At 39.7% G+C, this 21,892-nt stretch overlaps 1 protein-coding gene across 1 annotated transcript in view; it reads left to right on the top strand.

Annotated features, from left to right (window-relative positions):
• LOC140458361 (E3 ubiquitin-protein ligase ARIH1) overlaps positions 1-21,892 on the top strand; it is a 76,595-nt gene that overhangs the window by 7,137 nt on the left and 47,566 nt on the right. The window contains exons 2-3 of the mRNA XM_072552793.1: positions 3,600-3,667; positions 14,696-14,840. Of these exons, the coding sequence (XP_072408894.1) occupies positions 3,600-3,667; positions 14,696-14,840 (213 nt within the window). The remainder of the gene's footprint in view (positions 1-3,599; positions 3,668-14,695; positions 14,841-21,892) is intronic.

Here is a 21,892-nt window from a genome sequence, read left to right as displayed (position 1 = left end):
ACACTGTTTTAGAGTGGGCCGCTTTCTTATTTCTTGGTGAAAGAAGAAAGTGGCACCCACTGAACACCTTAGCAAACAATGCATTCAGCTTAATCAACCATTTTAACTGTCTCATGGTTAAAAGGTTATGGAAAGCTTTCCCCATTCATGTATCTTCATGGTCATTTGTTTCTCAAGGTTCTAACCTCCCTCTATTTCCCACACCTACATCTCTGTTCATTAGAACCAGCAGATTGAGATAGATTGGTTGAAAAGAAAGACGTGTATTTCTATAGAATGTTTGTGACCTTGGCATATCCCAAAGTGTTTTGCAAACAGTAATGTCCTTGTGAAGTGCAGCTACGTTGTAATGAACAAAGCATTCCAGACAATTTGCACCCTTTGACAAAATGGGCAGTACAAGAGAATGAAGAGGTAACAAAGAAGACTGATGAAGGCAGAGTGGTAGATGTTGTCTATATGAAATTCAGCATAGTGTTTGAAAGGGTTCCGCGTGGTAGACTGGTTAGTAAGGTTGGATCATGTTGGTTCCAGGGGGAACTAGCCAATTGGATACAAAATTGGTTTGAAGGTAGGAGACAGGATGGTGGTAAAGGTTTGCTTTTTGGATCTGAAGCCTGTGACCCGTGGTGTGCACAAGAATTGGTGCTGGGTTCGCCATTGTTCATCATTTATATAAATGATTTGAATGTGAATATAAGTTCTGGTTAGTAAGTTTGGCAATGACACCAAAATAGGTGGTGTAGTGGATAGTGAAGAAAGTAATCAAAGATTACAATGGGTCCTTGATCAGATGGGCTGAGGAAAGGCAGGTGGCGTTTACTTTACATAATTGAAGTATGGCATCTTGGTAAGGCAAACCATGCCAGAACTTAGAGTCAAGAGCGTGGTGCTGGAAAAAGCACAAGACCAGGCTGCATCCGAGGAGCAGGAAAATCAATGTTTCGGGCAAAAGTCCTTTATCAGGAATACTCTTGCTCAAAACATCAATTTTCCTGCTCCTCAGATGCTGCCTGGCCTGCTGTGCTTTTTCCAGCACCACACTCTCGACTGTAATCTCCAACACCTGGAGCCCGCTCTTTTGCCATGCCAGAACCTACACAGTTAATGGTAGGCCCCTGAGGAGTGTTGCCAAACAAAGGTGCAGGTGCACACACAGTTCCTTGATAGTGGAGCCACAAGTAGACAGGGTGGTGAAGAAAGTGTTTCGTGTGCTTGCCTTCATTGGTCAGGACATTAAGTATAGAAGTTGGGATGTGATGTTATAATTTAACAGGACGTTGTTGAGGCCACTCTTAGAATATAATTCTGTTCGCCCTTCTATAGGAAGGATGTTATTAAACTTTGAAAGGGTGCAGGAAAGACTGACAAGCATTGGAAGTTTTGAGTTATAGGAAGAAGCTGAATAGGTTAGGAGTTTTTCCCTGGAGCATCAGTGGCTGAGGGATGACCATATAGAGGTTTATAAAATCATGAGGGGCATAGATAGGATAAATAGTCAGTCTTTTTCCTTGGGTGGGGGACTCCAAAAGAACATGGACTGACCAGAGGCAAAGGTCCTTTACTTTAGAAAGGTGTCATGTCAGAGCAGGCTTGGGCTGAAGGACCTGTTCCTGCGCTGTACTATTCATTGTTTTTGTTGCTGCAACCTCGCATAGTGTCATCTGAAATGCCTAACGTGAGCAAACAATGTGTGTCCTCATCACTAGAATGAAATTCACCTGGATTGGCTGCATTAATATTCTAACCACAGCACTGGATCAGGGTCTGGTGTATTCTTTGAGAAAGGCAGGACTGCAGATGCTAGAGAGTCTGTCAAAATGTGGCCCTGGAAAAGCACAGCAAGGTCAGTCTTTTTCGTCAGATGCTGCCTGACCTGTTGTGTTTTTCCAGCGCCACACTTTTGACTCTATTCTGTCTGGATTAGAGTGGTGCTGGAACAGCACAGCAGGTCAGGCAGGATACAAGGAGTAGGAAAATCGACGTTTTGGGCAAAAACCCTTCATCTGGAATAGAGATGAAGGTGACCTCTATTCCTGATGAAGGGCTTTTGCCTGAAATATCACTCTAATTCAGATTCGGGTTTCCAGCATCTGCAGTCCTCGTTTTTACCCTCTGTGTATTCTGTGGCAGGTAACATTCCAGAACTTTTTCACCATCTCTAAGGAACAAGTCAGGAGTCTGATGGAACTTTCTGGATGGATGAAGCTGTAAAAACATTCCAAAAGCTCAGCAAAGTCTGGGACAATGGCGATAGTGTGTACCACCTACACGAAGCACTTTAACAACTCACCAAGGCTTCAAGATGACCTTCCAGAGTCTGATCTCCTCCACCTAGACAGCCATGGAGTACCTCTTCACCAAGCCACACATCATGCTAACCTGAAACAAGATCACCATTGTTTCTTCATCACTTAGACAAAAGCGTAGGACTCTTTTCACTAACAGGGATGCCTCCAGCAGAGACTTCAATGGTTCTTGAATGTGGGTCACCATGTCTTGAGGGCAGTTGAAGATGTGCCATAAATGCTGGCCTTGTGAGCATTATCCACAATCTCAAACTGTATATTAGTTGTGTGCTAAAAATCGCTGTCGATAGGGTGTTTTTATATACGATGTTGCAAACCCAGCTTTGTCAATTCCAGATTGTATGTGACTGTTGAATCACACGCTGTTCCTAAGTTCCTGTGAGGTAGTACATATGGTAATGATATCAACTGAATAAATAAAATAGAATAAAAAGCTTTTGTATGTTATGAAAATGCACTCATCTATAACTAGGGTTATTGAGAGATTTTCTGAAGACTATTGTGTTTTTTAAATAATTCCATGTCATTTGGTCTTGATGTAAGACACTAGTGTCTTATTACACAGCAATCTGAAACTCATGACCTCAGCTACCTTTATAATGCACAATTGTGTTTGACAGATTCCTAACCTTACAGTGCTAGGTAGGGTGAGATTGTTTACTCATTGCTAAGAAGGCTGGTAAATCCCAATTAGTGGCTACAAATCTGTTTCTGATCATGGCATTGGGAATGAGGAATGCAGGCATTCAACCTTGTCACGTATCTGAAATGGCTCAGTTCTTTACATAAAGTAAATCTCATTAAAATGCACTGTTTATAGCAGCCATTTTGTGCCAGAACTGTACTCATATGGTTGTCAAGTGAGTTGTGTTGACCGGGACACAGGTGGTAACCGCTAGTCTCTGTCAGCTAATGCAATTGAATCTTTGGTTGTCTGTACCAATTTAAACAGGCAGACTGGGTTGTAACTTGACAACAGCTCTGCAAGCGCGGAACAGCCTCACCCTACTGTCGGTCTAGATTATATGTTTATTGATGGTGGGTTGAATCCTTTAACTCACAGGTGAAAATAGAACTCAACTTGGAACATGCTTTGAGCTCTTACAACCAGAATTGTCATATTGGTGCTAATTCACATCTCAATTGTCTGCCCCTCTACAAATAATTAGTATGGAGACAACCCAGAGAAAAATTAGTACAAACTTTCAAATGTGTTTAAGGATGTCAATCACAGGAAATATGCTTCAAATTTATTAAATTATGTTATTTGATCTTACCTTTTACCCCCAGAATCCAGCCACAATCACAAGGATACTTCTCAGCCACTTCAACTGGGATAAGGAGAAACTAATGGAAAGGTAATTTTTTTTTCTCTATTGTGGGGAAAGTAGTGGACCTGTACATACTGGAAAGGAGGTCAGCTCCAGAGCCGAGGAAGGCTATGTCAGTGTTACTTCACGTGCTGGAATTAAGTGTGTCTTCATGTCTAGTAATATCTTCTGTTTGATAGCTAGGTTGAGAAATTTAAATGGAAACAATAAACACAATGCATTTCTCCAAGAAAGGGATTAAAATTAGACCCTGATGGCCACATCTCCATTGAGCAAAGTCATGGAAATCCCATTTGGCTGCACTGCCTGCTCCCTGATCAGTAACTGACACCTGAGTGAATTGGTGCAATCTGTAATGCTGTTGTGCTCATAGAAGGAGCGATTCTTGATAGCCAGGGTGAAGCTAAGATCGTAGTGCTTCACAATGTAACACCTTCAGTGCAGTGAATTTTATAACATTGTCAAAGGTGTATTTAAATGTAACTCTTCTATAGTTTGCTTGGTCAGAGATTGGTCTCTGGTTGAGTTTCATCTGTTTACATTGCTGAATCCTGATAAAACTGTCCCACAAACATGGTGTCAATGTTACAGAAACATTTTTAGAAATGTGATTCCAGGACCTGCCATGAAGACCTCTGCTTCCTAAGTTGCAAACAACAGTTGCATTAAATGTAGCATTATCATGAACGTCTGGGTCTCCTCTTAACTTTGTTCATGGGAGATTAAGAGGTGAATTTAAGTTGAAATTGCTGAAGGGCCAATTTCCATTATTAATTGTAAACTTAACTATGGACATTACCTGTTTGATTGCTCAGCATTTCAGTTGTGAAGTTGATCAAAGGGATTCAATGATACGTTGTACTGAAGACTGCCTTGAGAGTACTATAAATTCAGTTGTTTCATTAAGAGGCATTAGAAGTAAGAGCAGCATTGAAGTATAAATGTATTCGGGATAGTCAGCTTGGCTATAAGTAATCCAAGGACTTTTGCCCGAAATGTCAATTTTCCTGCTCCTCGGGTGCTGCCTGACCTGCTGTGCTTTTCCAGCTCTTTGACTCTAACCTCCAGCATTCATTTTCACCTATAAACAATGGTGGTCTTGTCTCTTAAACTTGATTGAGGTTTTTTTATGAGGAAGTGCCAAAGGTTATTGAGGGTCAGGTCGCAGATGTTGTTTACGTGGACTTGACTAAAACATTTGACATGGTCCCTCATGGTTTCCAAAAGATCACATTACATGAATCCACAGTGAGTTGACATGTTGGATGCAAAATCAGCTTGACCATAGAAGGCAGATATTGTTGTAGAGGTTTTTTTTCTGACTGGAGGCTTATGACCAGTGGTGTTCTGCAAAGATATGTGCTAGGACCTCTGTTTGTTTGTATTGTTTATAAGTTATTATAAAATAGAATTCCTATTATGTGTAAACAGGCCATTCAGCCCAACTAGTCCACACCAACCCACCAAAGAGCATCCTGCCCAGACCCAGTCCCCCACTGTATCCCTGTAACCTTGCATTTCCCCTGGTTAATGCACCTAATGTATCCATCCCTGAATTCTGTGGGCAGTTTAGCATGGCCAATCCCCATGCAGACACAGGGAGAACATACAAACTTCACAATACAGTTGCCTGAGGCTGCACTCTAACCCTGGTCCCTGGCACTGAGGTGGCAGCACTAACTTGTGAGGCGGCAGCGCTAACGACTGTGCCACTGTACTGCCAAAATGTTGGTGGTCTGATTAGTAAGTTTGCAGATGACACAAATTGGTGCAGCTGTGGATAGTGAAGAAAAATATGCAGGGTTGCAGCTGGAAAGTTGAATGTAGAGATGGCAATTGGAGTTTAATCTGGTATGAGGTGATGCATTTTTGGAGGACAAGGAACAAATACAGTAAATAGCAAGACCCTTAGCATTGATAAACGGGCATCTTGGGGTTCAAGTCTGTAGCTCCCTGAAAGTGGCAATTCAACTGGACATGCTTGCCTTCAGTGGGACATTGAGTATAAAAGTTGGCAAGTCATGGTGCAAATACATCATACTTTAGTCAGGTCACATTTGGAATACTGTGTGCAGTTCTGGTCATTGCATGATAGGAAGGATGTGGAGGGTGCAGAAGAGAGTTACCAGGATGCTGCCTGGATTGGAGTGTATTAACAATAAGGACAGGTTGGACAATTTGGGATTGTTTTTGCTGCAGCGTTGCAGGCTGAGGGGTGACCTGATGGAAATATATAAAACTGAGAGCTGTGGGTTGGGTGGATAATCAGTGTGTCTTTGCCAAGATGAAAATGTCAAATACTAGGGGGTATAGGTTTAAGGTGAGAGGGGCAAGTTTAAGAGGTTTGCAAGAAAAGTTTTTTTAATACAGTTAGGTGCCTTGAACATGCTGCTGGGGAGGTGGTATGAGCAAATATGGTAGCAAAGTTTGAGAGGCATTTAAACAAGGTACATGAACAGGCAGAGAAGAGAAGGATATGGACCATGTGCAGGCAGATGGGATTAGTTTAGAATAGCATTATGTTTGGCTCAGATATGATGAGCCAAAGGGTCTGTTCATATGCTGTACTGATACATGTCCTACGATTGGGCCATCTTTTTGACTTAATGTGATTGTAGTCACGTTACCTGAGTGCAGTGAAAAGCTTTGTTTGCGAGCTCTGCAGGCAGATCATAGCAAACATCATTGGGTGCCTAGACAGAGTGAGGCATACAGATTACACTGCACAGGAGATACGTGAAGCAAGATCAATGTTATTTGAAGCTAGACATTCCGTTCATCAGTCTAATAACAGGGAAGAAGCTGTTCTTGAACCTGTTAGTGCGTGTGTTCAAGCTTCTGGATCTTCTGCCTGATGGAATTGCAAATATCTGTTTCAATGCAATCTCATTCTTCTAAACTCCAGAAATAAAGGACCATGATGATCAATATTTCTTTATGGGAATCAATCCTGTGAATCGTTTTTGTACCCAATCTAAGAATGTCATTTATCCTTAGGTACCAACTCTACACAGTATGCCAGGTGTGTCAAAGTGGATGGTCTCTTCACATTTCCCCATCTTAATTGCCACTGTCTTATCCAATCAGTTCATCCAACTATAAACCTTTTGTAAACTTGCCTCCCTAAGCTTTTTAAGCTTTATAGTGTTAGAAAATTTGGAAACACTACCCTTGATCTCTCCTTCCAAGTAATTAATATAGACTCGAAATAGCTGAGGCTTCAGCACAGATCCTTGTGACACTTGACTAATCACCTGCCACCCTGAAAATGGCCAGTTCATTCCTGCTTGTTGTCTCCTGTCGTGGAGTCATAGAGATGTACAACATGGAAACAGACCCTTCGGTCCAACCCGTCCATGCTGACCAGATATCCCAATCCAATCTAGTCCCACCTGCCAGCACCTGGCTCATATCCCTCCAAGCCCTTCCTATTGATATAACCATCCAACTGCCTCTTAAATGTTGTAATTGTACCAGCCTCCACTATTTCCTCTTGCAGCTCATTCCATGCATGTACCCACTCTCTGTGTGAAAAAGTTGCCCCTTCGGTCTCTTTTATATCTTTCCCCTCTCGCCCTAAACCTATCCCCTCTAGTTCTGTTTCCCTGGGGACTCCCCGACCCCAGGGAAAAGACTTTGTCTATTTATCCTTTCCATGCCCCTCATAATTTTGTAAACCACTATAATATCACCCCTCAACCTCCGACGCTCCAGGGAAAACTGCCCCAGCCTGTTCAGCCTCTCCTTATAGCTCAAATCTTCCAACTCTGGCAGCATCCTTGTAGATCTTTTCTGAACCCTTTCAAGTTTCACAACATCTTTCTGATAGGAAGGAGATCAGAACTGCACGCAATATTCCAGCAGTGGCCTAACCAATGTACTTTACAGTCGCAACATGACCTCCCAAATCCTGTACTTAATACTCTGACCAATAAAAGAAAGCATACCAAACGCCTTCTTCACTATCCTATCTACCTGCGACTCCACTTTCAAGGAGCCATGAACCTGCATTCCAAGGTCTCTTTGTTCAGCAACACTCCCTAGGACCTTACCATTAAGTGGATAAGTCCTGCTAAGATTTGCTTTCCCAAAGTGCAGCACCTTGCATTTATCTGAATTAAACTCCATCTGCCACTTCCCAACGTATTGGCCCATCTGGTCAAGATACTGTTGTAATCTGACATAACCTTCTTCGCTGTCCACTACACCTCCAATTTTGGTGTCATCAGCAAGCTTACTAACTCTACCTCTTTATGCTCGCATCCAAATCATTTATGTAAATGACAAAAGGTAGTGGACCCAGCACCTATCCTTCTGGCACTGCACTGGTCACAGGCCTCCAGTCTGAAAAACAACCCTCCACCACCACCACCCTCTGTCTTCTACCTTTGAGCCAGTTCTGTATCCAAATGGCTAGTTCTCCCTGTATTCTGTGAGATCTAACCTTGCTAATCAGTCTCCCATGGGGAACCTTATCAAACGCCGTACTGAAGTCCATATAGATCGTGTCCACCGCTCTGTGCTCATCAATCCTCTTTGTTACTTCCTCAAAAAACTCAATCAAGTTTGTGAGACATGATTTTCCATGCACAAAGCCATGTTGACTATCCCTAATCAGTCCTTGCCTCTTCAAATACATGTACATCCTGTCTCTCCAGATTCTCTCCAACAACTTGTCCTCCACCAACGTTAGGCTCACTGGTCTATAGTTCCCTGGCCTGTCCTTACCACCCTTCTTAAACAGTGGCACCATGTTAGCCAACCTCCAGTCTTCCAGCACCTCACCTGCGAATATCGATGATACAAATATCTCAGCAAGAGACCCAGCAATCACTTCTCTAGCTTCCCACAGAGTTCTAGGGTGCACCTGATCAGGTCCTAGGGATTTATCCACCTTTATCCGTTTCAAGATATCCAGCACGTCCTCCTCTGTAATATGGACATTTTGCAAGGTGTCAGCATCTATTTCCCTACAGTCTATATCTTCCGCACCCTTTTCCACAGTAAATACTGATGCAAAATACTTGTTTAGTATCTTCCCCCATGTTCTGGCCTTTAACCTAATCTTAAATAACCAATAAAGCTCCTAACTTGAGCAGCAACTTTTCATGTGACATTTAACCACATGTATTTTGAAAATCCAGGCAAACTAAGTTGATTTGGTTCCCTTTTATATACCCAGCTAATATTTTCAAAAAAATTAAACTTTTATAAGTTTATAAAGCTTCATCAATTTTTACACTGTTTTTCTAGGTGGTTTGATATAGTTTCCTTAATGACGGATTCCAGTATGTCCCCAGGTGTGTGGCTAACTGGGCTTCAGTTCCCTTCTCTCTCCCTGCCTTTTTCAATAATAGGATAGTACTTTTCACCTTTCAACATACTGGGACTATTCCAGAATCTAGGGACTTTGATATATTGTCATTTGTGTATCTGCAATATCTGCAGTTAATTCTCTCAAAATGCTAAAATGTCAGCCTTCAGGTTGAGGGGTTTTATTACCTCTTGGTCCTGTTAATATTTCAAGTATTTTTGCCTACTAATACTTAGTACTTTATTTCACTCTCTTTTGTGCCTTTGTTCTATTTCTAGTACAGTTTATTGTCTTCAGGTATCAAATTGAAAGAACCATCAACCAATTTTGTAAAGATTAATAGGATGGAAGATTAAATAGAAAATAATATGCAATGGATGACTTAAAAGAGGGAGAAATTGAGTGCAAGAGCAATCTAATTGGAAAGATGAAAAATACAACTCTTGCTCCACATCTTTAAAAAGAAAGAAATGAAGTGTTGTCATTTAGAGGGAGTCTTGGAAGTTAATGGAACAAACTAGCACGTATAATAAGCAGATATTTTGTCTTCCCTATAGAAGATAGTTGTAAACCAGAAGGCAAAAAGGAAGGAGGATCTTGAAACAATTAGAGTCATTAAGGAAAAGGTAGAGAGAAATGACTGGAAATAAAATTTGGCAAATTCTCAGGTCCTGAAGGACTATGTCATGGGGTCTTAACAGAAGTGATTACAGAAATAGACGTATTGATTTGAGTTTTCTAACATTCCTGGTAAATTAGAAAATATTGGCAAGTATCAAGCATAGTTACTTTCTTCAAGCAGTGAAAGAGGCAGGAAGCAGCAAACTACAGGCCAGTTAGCTTAGCATTTTGCCTATGACAGAATCTTTTATTAAGTAGATAGCAGAGCAGTTCAAAAATCTCAATACAGTGAGGTATAATCAAGGTTTTTTTGTGAAAGTGAAACTTTGATTTATTTGAGTTCTTTGAACAAGTAATGAGCAATATAGATAAAGGGAACTCTGTAGGAGTTGTGTATTTCATTGTCCAGCGCACATTTGCCAAGTTGTTGCATCCAACTATGTTACTACGCAAAATACCATTCGTGGTGTCATGTGTAGCATATTAACATGAAAAAAAGATTATTTAATTAACAGCAAACTGTAGGCATAAATGGTTTATTTTTGTGTTGGTATGATGTAACTGGCGGATTATTATGGATCAATGCTGATACATCAACTATTTACAATCTATACCAATGACTTGGATAAAGAGACAAGGGTATGGATGCTAAGTTCATTAATGACCCAAAGATAGGTAGGAAAATAAGTTTTTTTTTAATGTCCTCTTCAGAAGAGATGTAATTAAGTGAGTGGTGGCAAAAACTTGATTGAGTAAAATGCAGAAAACTGTGCACTTATCCAGAGGGCCTCTGACTGTTCTGGTATGTGACTATGGAAGGTGAGTATACAGGTACAGTAAGTGATGAGGAAAGCAAATGGAGCACAGTTCATTGCAAGAGGAACATAATAAAAAAGTAAGGATATTTTGCTACAGTTTTACAGGGTGTTATTGAGGCGACATGTGGAGTACTGTCCATAGTACTCTTTTGGTCTCTTTTGTTTTAAGATAGGACATAATTGCATTAGAAGCAGCTCCAAGAATGTTCTACTGATCTTCTTAGATGAAGCGGTTATTTTATAAGAAAAGACTAGGTTTGTATTCATTAGAGTTTGGTAGAATGTGAGGTAGTCTTATTGAGACGCAAGATCCTGAGGGAAGTTGACTGGATGGATGCTGAAAGGACATTGTCCCTTGTGGGAGAGATGAGTACTAATGAAGACAGGCTAAAAATAAGATGCATTTCCCTTTGAGAGTTATGAATCTCTGCAACTCTTTCCCAGAGAGCCATGGAAGCAGAGGTAGATTCTTAACTAACAAGGATATGGTAAGATTTCAGAGATAGGTAAGAATTCAAAGTTGAGGCTGCTATCAGACCAGCCATGATCTTGTGGAATGGTGGAGCAGGCGCAACGGGCTAAATAACCTTGCCTTTTGCGAATTTATATGTTCATATGTACTGTAAAAGCAGAGACAATATTTATTTCAAGTCTTTGCAGTGACTATATTACCCTTTTATAACTTCTGTGTCAGTCTGTTTAGGACTGAAGTTCAGCTTTATTACTGTTCCGTTTTGCCCACTTGTAGGTAATATTGTTTTAATACTTCAATTTTCTTTTGCATCAGTTTTATTTTTAACTCATTTTCTAGTTTGTAAAATTCTATGGCAATGTTGAGTGTACAGTGGGATTTTACAGTAAATTATATTAGGGTTGGATTTTTAAGGGCTGAGTGCTTTTGTGTAACAACAATGATCTTCAACAATAGTAAGAGGCAGCAGTACTTTTCTGTAAGGTTTTGGTGGGCTCTGAAAGAAAAGAGTGGGAAACAGCTGGGAACTTGCACTTACCTGGATTAACTAGCAGTAATGATGAATCACTAGAAGGATGTACACTCAACCCTTTAAGTGAGGGATGGAGGGGATAACCGATGCTTTAGTGCCCTAATTTACTGAATTTGGCAGCTGACTGGCTCCCTTTATTACAGGGGAATGGGTCTCACTTTCTTTGTACTTGGCAGATAAAGATGATTAAGTAAAACAACCTGATTTTCTTATAAGGATAGGTTGAGTAGTTTGAATTTCTATTAATGGGAGTTTGGAGGTATGAACGGAGACCTTGTTGAAACTGCTATGCCCCACCTTCTTGTGGGGCATAGCAGGTTCAAGGCAGGGAGTGTGCCTGTCCTTGTGGGAGAGTGTAGGACAGCAGAGGCATCTTCTCTGAGTAGGGTGTCACCCATTCAAGGCAGGGATGAGGAATTTCTTCTGAAGGTAGTGAATCTGTGGATTTTTTTTTTACCACAGGCGGATGTAGAGGTTGGGTCAAACTAGATGGCATAGAGGGGAAAAGTTTTAAAAACTGATCTGAGGGGACAATGTCTTCCACACACAAGGTGATATATGGAATGAGCTGCCAGAGGAAGTGGTAGAGGTGGCTACAACTATGATATTTAAAAGATAATTGGTGAGGTACGTGGATAGGAATGGTTTAGTTTATGGGCAAAATGCATGCAAATGGGAGAGATTCAGTTTAATAAACTGGGCTGAAGGATCTGTTTCCATGCTGTATGGCTTTATCACTCTACTGAACTGTCCAGCGTTGTTGATGAGGTTTTAGTCCAGACATTGATGTCTTAATCTAGAAATAGCTTTGGAGAGAGTGCAGAAGAGGTTTATCAGGATGCTGCCTGGATTAGAGGGCATGAGCTATTAGGTGAGACTAGAAAAAGTTGAGTTGTTTTTCTCTGGAGTGGCAGAGGCTGAGGGGAGACTTGATAAAGCCTATAAAATTGAGATGCAGAGATGGGGTTAATGGTTAGAATATTTTTCCCAGAATTGGAACATAAAATTCGGGGCATGCATTTGAGATGGGGAGTTTTTTTTAAACATTGTAGTAGGACTGCGGAACACGCTGCCAGTGGCGGTACTGGAGCAAGATACAATAGAGGTGTTAAGAGACTTGCACATAAGCACATAAATATACAAAGAATTGACATGGATCAAATGCAGGCAGAAGGGATTAGTTTAATTTGGAGTCATGTTCAGCACAGCATCATGGGCCGAAGGGTCCATTCCTGTGCTGTACAGTTCTATGTTCTAAACACTAACTGGACATCACCAGAATATGATTACTGTCTTTGGTTGCATAAACCATGATTGTCCATCCTACAGTTGGGGAAGGATGAATTTTAGACTTGGTAAATTGGAAACCATACAAAAACAACCACAGAACCTGTGCAAAATGAGCACAACTATCATGTGACCCTTCTCACACTAGCAATGGACGGTGGCTAGTATTAGTTGCACAGCTTTGGCTTTGCTACAACTTTGGAATGAGATTATGCAGTAGCAGATGGAAGTGTCTTGGTTGATAGACCTGAACCATTATGGCTCCATCTGCTTCAGTGGTGCCCATTTAATTATATTTTCCTATCGGGTGAAAGATATTCAAAGTCAGTCTTATTCTATGGAATTATAGTGATATGGGAACACGAGCCATAACTACTGGTTTTTTTTCTTAATCCTCATTTGCCTGGATAGATTAGTTTAGTTCTGCCACTAAGTAATCTTAAGTTATGATTTTATTCTATCTTTCCAAGATTGCTGTTATTGATTGTGGATTGGAGGAGTTGCCTGTTTACCTGTGCATAAACTACATCTATTCAAGAGGCAATCTGCAATGCAGTGATATACTATGTCCATATAGACATAATAGAGAGTTTATCAGGAAAAGACTGTCATTACTTATGATGTCAGTTGTGCAAAATTTGGTCTGTCACCACCATCCCTACGGAAATTATTTTATTAGCTATCTTCCCAGAACATTTATTTTTATATATTCATTCCTGGCAATAGGAAACACAGGGTGAGATAGCCCTGGTAAATTTCAAGATAAGTTGTAAGACACTATTGTATGTTACTGGATTCGTTTGGTAACCCTCCGATAACCATGAGTGTCATTTGGATCTTATGGCCATTGATGTCTCAGAAGTAAAGACTTATCATCCCAGCTTTCTCTTCTACTCTTCAGTAGTCCTGAATGTAAATGATGAGACACTACTCTTGAAATTTGAGTATAGTTACAATGGAAGCTTTGAGTTTCCTGAGTCATTGATTTTAATGGGCAAAATGTTTAGCTATGTACAGTGCATTTCTGTGTCTTCCTGGATACGCACTTGTATTGTGCAAAGCCCTAGCTGAAGAAGACTAAATCATTGAAATTACCCATAGTTTATTGACTTCATTTTCTCTGTAAGAAAGTTAGATCAGTTGCATTTGAAATTGAAATTAGTATGTTGGGAATGGGATTCCAAATGTCAAAAATATTAATTATGTACAATTTGGAGGAATTAGTCAAAATGACCTTAAATGAATGCCTACAATTTACTTGAAATAAACTTTTGAAATTCATTTTCCTACCACTACCCTCCTGCAGTCTCCATTATATCAGTGTAAGAGTCTTCTAAATTCTCTTCACTTTGTCTAAACTGCTGTCCATTTCAAGGTCACAGCTTCCTAGGTGTATTCTCCCCTTCCACTTCTAGTGAATTTGCTGCTAATTGTGAGCATGACCATGGGTAATTCCAGCATAGATGGAATGACTAGAAAGTTGTCTTTGTCAGATTTGTGTTGCTAAAAAGTAAATTTTGAAGAAATTAAAAATTACATTGACTGGTTGTATAATCTTCTATGGAGTTCTGCACGGCTTATGTTCAGCTTCATGTTAGGTAGGATTAAAGAAGGGGATATTTGGAATAGGGGAAGTAGTACTGTTTTCCCAAATCATTTTTAAAAATATTTTGTATATTTTCATTAAAGATTCCTGTATTCATGTTTATAATGGGAACTCTTAATGTAAACCTGATGATTCCAACTCTTTTCAGTGATGAAGTTATAATGCCACCACCAGTGTGTAATTGCAGTGCACCAGACTTTCAGAAGCATTTCCTAGTCTAAAAATTGACAAAGGAAATTATAATGAAAAGCATTACTCATTTAAGTGCACGCAAGCATAAAAGTTTCCTAGAGAGATATATTCTATACATGAAGACATTTTGAGATGAATATTTCAACATGAAGCAGATGAAAACTGAGCAAATTCTTTTGATTATTTTTGTAATAGCTGCATTGTTTCTTACAGATACTTTGATGGAAACTTGGAAAAGCTTTTTGCAGAATGCCATGTAGTAAACCCTTATAAAAAGTCTCGAACACGTCAGATGAACACAAGATCATCCTCACAAGATATGGTTTGTGCGATCTGCTACCTGAATTATCCTAACTCGGTGAGTCTGTCAGACTAAAGAACACACGGTGCAAGTTTCAGAAGTAGCCAGAGTGTAGTCAACCACAAACTTTACCTTTTATAAGTAATAAGATTTTTCAGCTGTGCCTGCTGGTCTTAGAGAAATCTCGTTGTTAGAACAGGAATGGTCATTTGAATTCGTGAGATTGGAACATCTTTCAGGAAAATTCTTGAACAACGCTCAAGCTCAATGGGTCAGTCGGTAGTGATTCACGTGCTCAATGCATCAGTGTCCTTGACCGTTTGGGTGACCCAAGATGTGTAACTCAATTGCTGCTCACTGTAGCAAATGAGAAGTGAGCTTCTGGTCACTACTCTGTCAGAAACTTCATAGATCAGACCAATCACGCACAAGTTTAGTAATGTTTTAGTTTTGCTCAGCAAAAATGACAATACAACTTATGCCACTTTTGAATTTACAAAAGTCTGGTACAGATGCTGTGTGAAGAACTGGAAAGGAAGGTAATTCTGTTGTAATGGTGAAAACTAAAGACTTGCCTCGCTTTTGTTGAAAGTCTTGTCCTGATTGTATGCCTGGTGAATCATGGTACTCATTGAAATTGTTTGGTGGATCAAAATCCTTTTAGTTGTTCATCAAGAGATCATGTGGTGTCTTTAGAGGTGATATATTAATCATACTGGTCAATAATCCCAACTCTACAGGGCTGTGCCAAGTAATATATTCGTTATAAAAAGGACTTGAGTTGCAAACAGGAATATTTTCAATAAGATTTGACCTCTTGTCCTTAGTTTGAGGGAGTTCCAGTTTTTCACAAGCTTTAGATTATCAGTTGATTCTGATGCTTGTCTAAAATAGTAAAGATTAGCCTGCACCAATTTCTGTTTGGCAGACACCAGTGGGCGAACTATTTTGAGAAGTGTGTCACTCTACAGATTTCTGCAAAGATGTTACTGGTCTGCCTTGGTGAATGCAGTGATAGAATAGACAGAAGTATAACAGCGAATCTGATTATTGTGGTCACCAGAAACTACTTTTTGATCAAGTTGGAGTCTGTAACTGTGAGGTTTGTCTAAAGTGTTACAGCTAAGCCATATGGTTCCAACTTACCAAATACTTAATCCATATATGTTGGTCACGCGTTTGAGTGTTGGTCAAGAAGCCTGATTGTTTTAACCATCTAAATTGCATGTATCATGCAGTGACTGGATTACTTTGAATAGTGGGAGTTAATGTTTATGCTTTTCACTTTTTTCTTTGGAAAAGATATCCCCTGAAGCAACTTCAAGATTGGGAATTTTGTTTTTGGTGATTTCCTGGTGGTTCCTTGTTAATGGCTACAATAGCACTCAGCTCAGAATCTTGAGTCTCAAAAACCTGATTTGGTCTCACACCCTATTACTATTATGAGTGAACTCCAGGTTTTGGCTATGTGGAGATTACACATTATTTAAACTACCTCTCATTGGACACTAGGTTTAAAAAGTTAGAATTTTTTTCTGTAAATTGAACACCTCACAATGACTAAAATTCCCAAGCAAAAATTACTCAGTCTATGTCATTAAATGGGTCCTTCAGTGGAGAAAACAGTGTAAAAATGGAATATTTTGTGTTTGGTTATGCACTGCCCCTTTAAAATCTGGGGTTACCTTTCTGTTTTCCAGTGTTCTCTGTCTGGATCTGGGACTTGTAGGAGAGGGAACGGGATTGATTTGGTTGTAGTTCAACTTTTGCAGCGGATTGTGCATGATCTTTATAAACAGATTTTTTTCTAACGGTGACAAAGACCAGCATTAATTATCTGACTGGTTTGAGAAGGTGATGATTTGCCATTGATTCCTTGAACTGATGCAATTCTTGTAATAAATGTTTTCCCACAATGCCGTGGGAAAAAAGGAGTTCAGTGATTTTCACATGACTCACAAGTTCAACTTTCCTCACTTTGTCTGCTGAGATTCAGATTTGGAGATTGAAGATGTTGATATATGTGAGGTGTTAGGCAAATGGTGCTTGCAATAACACTTTACACCTCATCCTAAACTGAGACATCTGTAACTATGGACTTGTGTCTGCTCCATGCACTGTCACTTGAGGAAGTGTAAAATAATCACTTGCAGGAACATAATGTTAAAGAATTCGTTTTTTAGTCAGGAGCCTCTAATCTAAAGTTAATCAACCTGGTTGCTCTACTTGGCATGTCCTATATGAATGATTTATTATTTGGTTTGTATATCAGTTTCCATACTGAACTGGTATTATTTAACACAGTGCAGCACTGGTGTATACATTTAGATTAACATAAATTAACATAGCCAGTACTCTAAGAGGGGCAAACCCTAGTTGATGATCCCAGTCTGCAGTGCTGGTGAAAACCACTCTTAAACACATGAAATTTGAATTTATAAAAATCACCTATCTTTAGTTTAACTCGGAACTTCTTTGTTTTTTCAGCTCCCCTTCCCACCTGGCCATTTCTTTCTTTGGTCTCCCTCACCCCACCCCAAAGTAAATCTCAGAATGTGGCGTGTCCCTTGGCCACCTTCCCTGTCTCAGCTCTGGAAATTTATCATTGAGCAGGCATTTGTACTGTAAAGGGTATCTTACAAATTCCTCCCCTTTTGGGAAAAAAAAGGGGCAGATGTTTTGAGGCAGTGGTTTAAATGCTTGCAGATTGGGTATACAAATTATATTTTATACAGTATTTTAGTCTTAATCATCTAATAATTTGTATATTAGATACATAAAATAGTGCTAGTATAAAGCATAACAAGGTGGAAACTAGTTTCATATTCTCTCATTAGAAAGAAGAAAGTGGGGGGTCTGGAAGCGCCACTAGGATCACTAACTCAGTGTCAGATTGCCAGGTAGGGTAAGATTATAAAGCTCTATCTTGTGAATGGGGTGGCACCTTGTATTCAAAATGTGCGTTTTCGAAAACTATCAATATTGTGGCTGATATTGATTAGTTTGGTCTCCTGATCTTCTTACTGCTACTCTGAATTCTAAATTTCCCCCCTCAGCAGTTGTCGTTGGTACAGCAGTTTGTATTTACTGATCACTTCATTGAATCGATATTGTCAATCTAAACAGATCCTTAATTGAAATTTCCAAAGTGTGCCACCCCTAGTATAGTTTGGTAGTTGGTTTGAGTTTGTTATGTAGTCTATCAAAAATAAACGTCTATCCAGTCATTGATTTCCCTTCAAACCTAAAATATAAATGGGCATTTAACTGGACAAATGGCATTCAGCTGATGAAGGATGATCTTACCTGAGCTGAAAAAATAGAAGCAACAATGTTGCTAAAATCTGTCTTCATTCGCATTATCCATCCGCATTCAGCTTTACTACCTGGCTGTCCCTGGAATGAAATGAGCTGGTTCTATTCCTAAGTTAAGGTTTTGAATTGCTATGTGACACTCTACCTACTGGTTCAGATGTTGTTTAAACTTGCTGAACCCTCGGCTATTGCTGTGCCATGTTCATTTTAATGAAATTTTAGTGCATCATTTTCTGAATCTCTTCAGTTCAATAAACTAAATTGTTTGCCCCAGTGCACCAATTATAAACCTAAATTTGGTTACAAATAGTGTCCATTTGATTGACTGCAATATACTTAAACTTAGAGCTTTAGCATGTATTTCATGTTCAAGGATATGATTATATAAAGGCCCAAGACACGATCTATCCTAATGTTTGCATATGAAAGCAAGGAAAATTTTGAAGTCAATGACCGTTGTTTTATTTTGCTGCAATTTTTTCACTTTTGTATTGTTGGGTGTATTAAACATTTTGTTTAAAAAAAAAAAATATTTTATTGCTCACATATAGTTCGATATATGCTGAATCCTTGTTTCACTTGGTCACTATTTGAGTCAATAGTAATCCCTCAACACAAAAACGGTAATTGGTCATCGGTTATTGGTCCTTTTTTATAGAAGTTTTTAATTGCAGCGAAGCACATTGCAATGTCCTGATGGCAAGAAGAGCATGATATATCTATGGGTTTTTTTGTTTAAAAAAGAAATATTAAAATGACTATTTTCAGTCACTGCATGTGACAAGCATATGGACGTACATGGAATAGTATAGGTTAGATGGGCTTCAGATTGGTATGACAGGTCGGCGCAACATCGAGGGCAGAAGGGCCTGTACTGCGCTGTAATGTTCTATGTAATTGTAATGCACAATACTGCTGTGAAATCCTGAAGGATTTGCATCACCTGACTCTTCACAATAGTTCTTCGTTATTGTAGCTTTTCACTTTCACGTGATGAAAGCCCAGCCTCATGCAGAGGGAAAAACACAGCTAAGATTTTGGTTAATGATTGAACAAAACCTTTGTTTCTGTTTCTGCAGATACTGCCCATGTGTTGGGTATTGCCAGCATTTCCTAATTTTATTGCAGATTTCCAGCATTTACAACTTTTTGGTTTTGCCTCACTAATTGTTCTTGTCACCAAAGAGTGCCACGATAGATGACTGAAGGCTTGCAGCATTTCTCTATCTGACTTGCATAAGAGTCAGACTGCTAGTTAGTTCCTGTTTATTCAGGCAGTTCTAATAAGTGTCCAAATGTAAACTGTTTAGTAACATACTGAACAAATACACCCGCGTTTCGTTCCAACACTAGGTTCACAGTTGGAAAGGCAAAAAGGGTATGTCACTGAAACCTAAAAGACAACCAATTTACTTCTCTTCCATTATACTCCATATACAATATGCTACCAAACATGCCCCTCCCAAAGTCAGTGCTAATTAGGAGGAAGAATGACCTTTCTACTTGGGGCTGAGGAAGAGGTAAGCGACAGTTACTTGAACAGTATATTGATTTTAACTGTAAATTTTAGACAGCTTTTGGAATTGCTTTTCAGGCATGTGTGCCTCCTAGACCAGGTAGCAATAATGTTAAAGTAGAACATCTTTGACCATATCGCTGCAAGGGCAAGGAACACAGTCTTCTTGTTGTAAGATTGCAGGATTCATTCTGTCAGCAACTGAAAAACTCGTTGCCATCCATGTTATGTTCAGACCTGTACACTATTGGAGCAGGATGGCACTTTTGTGAGCTGAGTCAAATTGAACCTGGACCTTCATATAGTCTGATTGTTGCAAGGAGTTGGGGTGTCTGCTAGAATGAATGTACTATAATTGTGTTATACATAGGTAATGTACCAGGATGTTTTAAACCTACAGAAAGGTAATAAGGAAAAAGACAGAGGATTCTTAAAACTACACTCAGAAACCATGACCTAAGTGGCATTTTTCTTTGCTGACTTCTGTTGTAAATTTGTATCTGAGAGGACAGCAGTTGTTCTAATGTAAGAAACTGTAATGATCTTCCAACAACACCAGCTGCTGTGTTGACATCATTCAATGTTTGGACTATGAGTGCAACATTTTCTTTCCCCAAAATAACTATCTCAAATGCTAAGTAGCAGTTGAATCTGTGGGTCTATTGAGCATAGCCTTGTTTGATCAGATATAAATCATTCATTCATCATCCAAAGCATAGCAGAATAATGCTTCTTTGCAGCTAATTTCACTAAGAACCCAACAAGGTTGTCTGTGGGAATCTGAAATGTTGTACCTCCCAACACTGCCATTCGTCATGAAGTATTACATTGGTAATGGAAAGGCACTGTAAGTTACCTAAGTGGTGATATTTAAATATTCGGCAAACAAAGCATAAGTATTCTTGTTTGAATCAAAGATAGCATTTCAGCATACATGAATATCCATGTCATGTGTTTAAGACCAGCTATGATGAAACCGAATGGAAAAGCATATATATAGAGTTGCTAATCTGTGAAGTTACAGCAATAAAATTTGTTTTCAAACTGTCCTACAAAAGAAATGTATAAATCCTCTACACCTAGAATAAACCTATTATTGTGTGGCTATTTTCAGCTTTTGATCTTTATTATTTTAATGCACAAAGATTTGAAAAAGACATCTTTAAGAGATCAGTGTACAGGCAGATCTCTGCTTGGTCCATTGAGCTTTGAGATTGCTCCTCCCCAAAAGCACTGTGGGTGTACTTATGGCACATGGATTGCAGTGGTTCAATAAGACAGTTTGCCACCAACCTGTCCAGGGTAACTGGGAATGAGCAATAGATACTGGCTTGGCACCAGTGACACTCCTACTGTAAATAAAAAGGGGAAAAAAACACGATGGACCTGTGCAAACCAAACCTTAGAGTGATGTTCATAATGCAAGGTAAGCAGAACTCTGTTTTGAGTTCTACCTCAGGTTTCTCATTCTACCAGAAATGTAGGATATTAGCAAATAATCAAATATTGTATCAAGTAATGATCTAAAGCTAAAGTATGTATTGAAGAACTGAGATTCTCAATGAAAATATCATCCAACGTGTTGCTCGAAACTGTTGTGTGGTGCTGGAAAAGCACAGCAGGTCAGGCAGCATCCACCTACATTTGGGACACCACCCATGCCTTTCACCACCTCCAAGACTTTAGTTTCCCCTACACTTAACCTTCACCATAAATATCCAGTCCCTGTACACATCTATCTGCCGTGACAAAGACCTCCAAGCCCTCAGTTTCTTCCCCTCATACACTCCCATCAATACCCTTCCACCTGGCTGAATTGGTCCTCACTTGTAACAACTTCTCCTTTTAATTCTCCCACTTCCTCCAAACCAAAGGAGTAGCCACGAGCACCTGCATGGGCCTCAGCTTTGCCTGCCTCTTTGTCGGCTGCATGGAAAGTCCATCTTCCACAGCTAGCTCCACACTATTTCCCCACCTTTTCCTCTGCCATATCTGACTATATCGGCGATACCACGTGCTCTCATGAGGAGGTTGAACAGTTCACCAACTTTACTAATACCTTTCATTCATCCCAACTTCAAATTCAACTTGACCATGTCGGACATCTCTCTCACATTCGTGGGCCTCTCCATCTCCATCTCTGGTGACTGACTAACCATGGACATCTTCTACAAACCCACAAACTCCCACACCTGCCTGGACTACACCACCTCCCCACCTGCCTCCTGTAAAAATGCTATCCCTTATTCTCAGTTCCTAGGCGCCTGCGACACCTGTA

The sequence above is a fragment of the Chiloscyllium punctatum genome, chromosome 33 (genome assembly GCF_047496795.1).
Source record: "Chiloscyllium punctatum isolate Juve2018m chromosome 33, sChiPun1.3, whole genome shotgun sequence".
NCBI classification, from domain to species: Eukaryota; Metazoa; Chordata; class Chondrichthyes; order Orectolobiformes; family Hemiscylliidae; genus Chiloscyllium; species Chiloscyllium punctatum.
The sequence above is the reverse complement of the archived record's forward strand: the minus strand, read 5'-3'. Positions and strand labels throughout refer to the sequence as shown.